At 43.8% G+C, this 7394-nt stretch overlaps 1 protein-coding gene across 1 annotated transcript; it reads right to left on the bottom strand.

The window, feature by feature from the left end:
* Positions 1-2623: 2623 nt before the first annotated feature.
* On the bottom strand, positions 2624-5940 carry LOC131473022 (zinc finger CCHC domain-containing protein 18). Its single transcript, XM_058650542.1, has 3 exons — positions 5575-5940; positions 2664-4887; positions 2624-2629 (listed from the first exon to the last, which is right to left on the bottom strand). Exons 2-3 carry the CDS (start codon positions 4182-4184, stop codon positions 2624-2626), a joined length of 1527 nt encoding a protein of 508 aa, XP_058506525.1. The 5' UTR covers positions 4185-4887; positions 5575-5940.
* Positions 5941-7394: the final 1454 nt, after the last annotated feature.

Raw genomic sequence — 7394 nt, 5'->3', positions numbered from 1 at the left:
ATCTGTTGCCACAAGAACCAGGTGCCTCTCACAGATGGCATGCACAATGTCTTGGCTCACACCTATCCCAAAGTCAGCCAAATGGTTTTGTGTAAACTGACTGATGCGTTCTTGCTCTTTCTGGGACTTCAGGTCATTAGAAAGCCCTCCATGGGGTCTTCTAGAAAGACCGTCCGCATCAGTGTTTAATTTGCCTGCTCGATATTGAAGCTTGAAGGTAAAAGTGGATAGAGCTGCTAGCCATCTGTAACTGGTGGCATCCAGTTTGGCAGTGGTAAGAAGGTATGTCAGAGGGTTACTATCCGTCATAACAGTGAACTGATTTCCATATAGGTAATCATTAAACTTTTCTACCACAGCCCACTTTAAAGCCAGGAATTCTAACTTGTGAGCTGGGTACCGCGATTCGCTGCGTGACAAGCTCCTGCTGGCATATGCAATCACCCTCATGCGACCCTCTTGCTCTTGGTATAAAGCCGCCCCAAGCCCTATGGTACTGGCGTCGGTGTGTAGGACATACGGCAACTTGGGGTCAGCGAATCCAAGAATAGGAGCCGTAGTGAGCTTTTCAATTATGGTGTTGAATGCAAGCTCACAGCTGTCAGTCCAACGGTCACCAAAGGGCTTCTTCGGATCGTGGTACTGGTGCATCTGCAGCTTATGCTTGGTGTTCTTGTGTAGTGGAGGGTAGCCGGAAGTCAGATCAGTGAGGGGTCTAACAATGCTGGAATATTCTTTTATAAACCGCCTGTAGTAGCCTGAAAACCCGAGGAAAGATCTCAGCTCTTTCAAACCTTGGGGTCTCGGCCACGTTTTCAGGGCTTCCACCTTTCCAGGGTCAGTCCCCACTCCGCTCCGAGACACGATATGCCCCAGGTATTTGACTGATGTCTGAAAGAATTTGCACTTTTCTGGGGAGAGTTTCAGTCCGTATTCTTTCAGACGGGTCAAGACTTTGATTAGTCTCATCTCATGTTCCTGCAATGTCTTGGAAAAAACAATGATGTCGTCGAGGAACACCATAACCTCCTTCAAGTTCATATCGCCCATACATTTCTCCATCAATCGTTGGAATGTACTTGGAGCGTTCGTAACACCCTGTGGCATACGATTAAACTCCCAAAATCCCATGGGGCAGACAAAGGCAGTTTTGGGTTTGTCAGACTCTTCAACCTCGATCTGGTAGTAACCAGATTTCAGGTCAAGAACTGAAAACCATTTTGATCCAGTGAGTGTGGAGAATGCCTCTTCCAGGTTTGGGAGTGCATAAGCATCTTTCACAGTCTGAAGGTTTAATTTTCTGTAATCAATACAGAGACGGACTTCTCCATTCTTCTTCCTCACTACAACTATAGGTGAAGAGAATGGAGATTCAGACTCACGGATCACTCCAGCTTGAAGCAGTTCTTGCAGGTGCTTACGGACGGCTTCCAAGTCATGAGGGTGTATGGGGCGAGCTCTGTGCTTGAAGGATGATTCATCTGACAGTTTGATCTGGTGCTTGACTTGATCAGTTCTTCCGAAGTCAAGATCATTCTGGGCAAAAACTTCAGGCATGCTGTTTAGTTTTTGTGTGATGCGCTCCTTCCACTCAGCAGGAACGGGAGAATCACTGAAGTTAAATGACATATTCTGTTTCTCAGTAGAGTCTGGGTTTGGTGTGGACACACTATGCTCTTGTGAGAGGACCTTTTGAAAGGCACTAATCTCACCAATAATACACCTCTGAGGAACGATGACATCGTGTTCCGACTCATTGGTAAGTACTACTGGTACCTTGTGTGGTCTTTTGGTGGGCAAGTCAATGAGGCAGGTCTTCACCAGCAAACCGCCTGGCAAGGAGGATGAGGAGGGGTGCTCCAAAACTACAGACCTCTCAGTAGTGAACCTATTAACTGCAACACAACCTTCCAGGACTACGGTTTGGCCAGCTGAAACCAACTGGGGGCCTACACTGTGCATCTTCACCAGTCCAAGGTTACCAGCCTTGCTTTGTCGCTGTCTGAGCTCAAGGACCTTTAGTACTGCCTTGTAGCCATGTTCTGTAGGTTGCTGTGTCTCAGGAGCAATTTCACAGTATGTCTTGTACAGTACATCAAGCGTGTTGGTACCAATCAACACAAGTGAGTCAGAAGCAGCATGAACATCTGGAACCACCAAAGCAAGTGTTGGAACCTCAATTTCAACTCCCAAGAACTCTTTAGGAAAAGTGACACTCAGCTCAACATATCCCAGGTAAGGTACAGACTGACCGTTGGCCCCCTCAACTTCTAACAGGTTGAACAGTGGTTTGATGTCATGTTCAGGTAGGTATTTCTGATAGAATGAATGAGGGACCGTGGTGACTTGGGAGCCTGTATCTAGCAAGGAGTTTGTAGAACTTCCTTCTACTTCCACTTGTGCTGTGCTCTTTGTGCCTATCAAGCCTTTGGGTAGCTTGAATGGACGATGTTTTGTGTGAGGCTCCTTTAATACAGCACAGTTCTTGGCAGTCACTTTAGGTTTGGATTCAGTGGGACATGGTTGACTATCAACAGTTCTTGTCTGTCCCTCGACAGGAACTGAGCTCAGTTTAAAGGAGATATGGGAAAGCTCTGCGCCTCCCATAACTGCTGTCGTTCTCTCAGTTCTTTTCGTTTTGCTGCTACTAGGGCAGGATTTGCGTCAGACTCACAGGTTACTACAATGTGCCCATCTTCCCCACAGCGAAAACAGTACCAAGGCTTTGGCTTGGAAGTGGCGCCCTTATGGGAAGGTAGATTGATTTCTGTGTTTGCATGGTCAGGTTTTTGTGTTTCTGTCATTTTCGATGTTTCCCTCTTGGAAGAGGTTGTCTTTTTCTTTTTCATGAGAGAGGTTAGCTGACTCTTCAAATCTGCAACCTGTTTCCTCAGCTCATGTATGCTATTTGCATCAAATTCAGCTTTGGTTTCTCCACATTCATACACACTTTGAACGTGTGACACAGCTTTCTGCTTCGTGGTACCCAAGTGTTGTTTCATCCTCATGACTTTTGCTTCTTGTCGATCTTCTTCTGTACGTAAAAGTAACAACAGTTCAGCAAATGATGGAGGGGTTTGTTTTTTCTGTTCTAGATGGAGGTCAGCAAGCAGGACGTTGTCCCAACAGCCTCTGCAAAACTGTCTGAGAAGATGCTTGTCTGAATCTTGTGCTGCAACACCTCCTCTGCGCACAGCATTACCAAGGGCAACTTGAAGACGTTGCAGATAGGTAGATGGTTTTTCACCAGAGTCCTGGAGTGTGCCCATAAACCGTACAAACAATTCCTCACCATCTTCAACTGTGGCAAATGCAGAGTCTAACATTTGCAGATAGACCGTAGGGGGCGCTTCAGGACCAAGATGTTTGATGACATCAGAAGCCGGGACAAGAAGACTCTCAAGGATTCTTCGAGTTCTCTCAAGATCAGAGACAGAAGTGTCTTTCATCATCAAGTCAACATGGGATCGCCAAGTGTCGTAATCAACCTCACTGTATGGTCGAGGAATCTTACCTGAGAAAGTTCTCAATCTCAAGGCAGGATGAGAGTGTGAGGGTCTGTCTTCACTTCTTACAATGTGCTCTACCACTATCTTTTGCACTTCAGGTGGGTTGAGCTCACTGGAATTTAGATTTGTGGGTGTCTTTGATTTAGAGGAGGGGGCCGATGCTGTACTCGGATCAACATCAGGGAGACCAAGTGTTACGAGAGAAGGAGCGTCGACCAGCAGCTGCGGTGGAATCTTGTGTGGGCTGGGCTCTGCACCTTCAATAGACTCCTCTATTTGTGACATCGCCTCCTTTAACACCTCCTCAAAGTCCTTTCCACTCAGCTTGGCTATTCCCTTAAGGTTTTCAAGGTACGTCTGTGTGACATTACTGCCTACCTTCTGTGTGTAGACACTTGCCAGGGCTCGTACATGGTAGATGACATAAGGATCGTCTGGAAATGAGTAAGTATAAGGTAAAAGAGGCTCTAATGCTTGTACAGCAGTGCCGTGGTTATACTCTACTATCAGGTTTGTATGAAACTCTGTTGTTGGGTCATCTATTCTTAAAGTTCTGTTAATTGAACCATACCTTTTCAGAAAGTCATGAATCTCTTCATCTTTATCTGACCCTGTTAATCCACTCACAAGGACTGCATTTGGAACTTTAACACTTAGCTTATCAATAACATCCATTTTCTTAATACTGTGGGTCGTGTTGTCAAAAAAAAATGTAAAACAAAATGGAGTATGTTCCAGGTTATTGTTTGGCAATAAACTAGGCTCCTGGCTAGCTCGCCAAGTTTTATGTAACCCTTTTTGGTGGAGCTACACCATATATAAGAAACTGTGGTGAATAATTGAAATATAATTTATCTATGGCTAGTGAGATCAGAAGCTCTAGAGCCGACTACAGAGCCAAGGATGAACCAAACAACACACCAGGAACAACTCGGACACAGTATCTCTCCTTTTAGAAAGAACTCCTCTTCCCATTTAATAAAACAGGGAAGGATGAATAGAAAACAGTTACAGTGTAAATAATTTGTACAATTGTTACCCGGGTAGATATGAAAAATAAAAAAATAAGAAAACAATTCACAGCTGTTTAAATAGTCTTTGGTTCAATATTCAATTTAACCCTTCAAACTCAAACACTTAGTCCTTGCAGCAGGTAATACTGCCCAGTCCACTGGAAAAGTGGCAACTGTTTATCCTACCGCACTGTTGAATGCGTTGACTGTGTGCGTGGAAGCAAAGTTTCTGGGGTTCAGGATTCCAATCTTCTGCATGCAATTGACTCGCTAATTCTTCTCCATTGGGCCGTAGCTCGCCATCAAACATCTAAGCTCCAACTCCAGGTAGATCGGGAACTCTCGGGATCCACAAAAAACCTGACCTATTGTGAATAAGGTCAGACATTCAAGCTTCTAATCAGTACATCACATAAAAGCTAGAATACAGCTTCTAATTTACCTGATCATTCTCTAAATTACCAGAGAATGACTCACAAAACATTTCAAAAGAATTTCACAATTATTAATAATCAACACATATAATAACAAAATCAATTTGCTAGAGAAATTGTTAAAGAATTATGGTTACTGAAATAACCTTTCACTCATTGATCTTCACAATCAGTCTCAATTGGCATAAAATAATATCAATACAATAACAACAAAAAACACATGCTGTGTGCATCATCTGTCCTGCAACAGCAGCCTATAGCAGAGTCTACAAAATAATTGAGTGCAGCTTAATGTGCTTTAAGTGCACAGTAAAGGTAGTTAACCAACAACAAAATTATCTAATGTGCACAATTAGCAAAGTGCAGATGTGTGTGCTTAAAAAGCACAAATGAATGTCCCTAAATCGACACAAATAACCATACAGCATATAACAATTATGCAAGGGTTAAACACAAACAAACAACGACCAATTAAGACTTCACTTTCAAATGAACAAAGCTAACACCTTTAGCATAAGTGAATGGAATCACCATAGTGTTTTGTTAGCGTTAGCGGCTAGCGCAATAGCGACTAGCGCATTAGCGGCTAGCGATTAGCATGGTCAAAACATTTCTCACCGATGCGTTATTACTCCTCTAGTGAGGACAGATCCTTCTCGCTGTTCTCTCACGGGATGGTAGTGAAACTATCCAGCCAGTTTTCATTAATTTTAATCAACTTTTAGAGTTTTTCTGTCTATCTTTCATGTACTGTGGGTTTCGATGTTTGCTCTCGCTCCTCGCTTCTCAAGAGAGGGAAAACCTTTTTTTTTACGGAGGTGAACTAGATGAGAGCTGACACCTGATTGGTCAGTCGAACCAGCATCTCGACATGCGACAGGCTGATAAAATAAACAGGAAGTAACCCGCTGGCAGAGGGAACAATCCTTTCAAAATAACAGCATGGAGCATTTCAAAATAACAGCACAGATTATTTAACCTTGGTTACACTATGGTATGCTTCTACTGCAGCAGCTCAGCTTTAACTCTCAGGATGTGAATAATTCACCAGCCATCATGCCGTCCCTTTCACTTCACTGGCATGAAGCAAACAGAGAGAAAACTGAAAAGACTGCAGAGATGCTCGGAGCCAAAAGAGAGCAGAGATTCAGAGCTCTGAGATTAGTATTGCTCCGTGCTTTCATGTTTTTGAGGATATTCGTGACCCGCTAACAGCTTTCTGTGCAGAGCATCTGTGTGGGGGGATGACCAATCCACAGCTTGGATTTAAAAAAGGAGGGATGGATGGGCAGACAGGTGAGGTGAGGTGACAGGTCTGAATGAGGGAAATGTAGTGGAAACATTTAGCTAATCCCTCTTTCTGAATGAAAAAGAAAATCACTAATCAGAGATAAAAATGTGGACGTGTGGGCTTCCCCCCCAGTTACGAGCATTGAAAAATGGTGGCCTTAATCCGCCTTAATAGCTTCTAATGGCGCTTGCCAAGTGTGTTGCTCTCTGGACTTGGGCCCTGCTGGTTCCACAATAAAGTGTGACACACTAGAGAGGAGTTGGAAGCCAACGCTATCCCAATCGCCCACACTGTTCCTCTTACATAGCAGCTTCTTCAATTGGAAATCACTTTTAATCCTTAACTCGTGTCATGTCTCGCTTGTTTTGGATTTAAAAAACGGACGCATCGAGACCTGGGGGTGGACAATGACCGTAGAATACTGTATTAGCAGTGATGGGAGCAGACTCAGTCGTAAATACTGCAGAAAAAGAGACATGTCATTATCTGTCCTATTGTCACAATCTCACATCAGTGTAAATCTGACTGACATGCTGCCTTTGTCCGAATGGGAGTCCCTGTAATTGGAACTTGTTATCATGGTTAGCATCAAAAGCAAAGAGGCACAATCAAATCAGCGTAAATTTTCTATTTTGGCATCCACACACACACACACTCACTCACTGAATGAGAGCAGTGGTGGCCAAGGGGGACATGTCCTAGCATGATGATGGTTTGTAACGCCTATATCATTCCTTACTCTTGAATTGTGGGATGTTTGATTGGCTGACCGCAGAGACACTCGCAGCCAAGATGCTGGTCCAGGAACTGGCAGGACTCCAGAGATGTAAATACAAACACACACACACACACACACACACTGGGATAAAGAATGGTGGGAAAGAACTGCAAGAGCTTTCGTGATTATTTTGATGGAAAAAAAGTTTGTATTAAGTGGCTCCTATAAACACATCTGAAGAATAAAAGGTTTATAGCTGTTCCAAACTGCCACAGTTTAATTTAAGAGGGTGCACAAGGACTATTGTCATCAAAGAGGTGAGAGAGAAAGAGTGGATTCTGCATAAAATGGGCACAATGGTGCACACAGTTTCTCTGGACAGACTCTTCATGAAAGCTAATTGCTACGTAAAGTGGGTGCTCTTATATA

Source organism: Solea solea, chromosome 14 (genome assembly GCF_958295425.1).
Source record: "Solea solea chromosome 14, fSolSol10.1, whole genome shotgun sequence".
NCBI lineage: Eukaryota > Metazoa > Chordata > Actinopteri > Pleuronectiformes > Soleidae > Solea > Solea solea.
The sequence above is the reverse complement of the archived record's forward strand: the minus strand, read 5'-3'. Positions and strand labels throughout refer to the sequence as shown.

Coding starts and splice junctions, on each gene's coding strand:
- LOC131473022 (XM_058650542.1), bottom strand. CDS start 4,184: ATGGATGTTATTGATAAGCTAAGTGTTAAAGTTCCAAATGCAGTCCTT.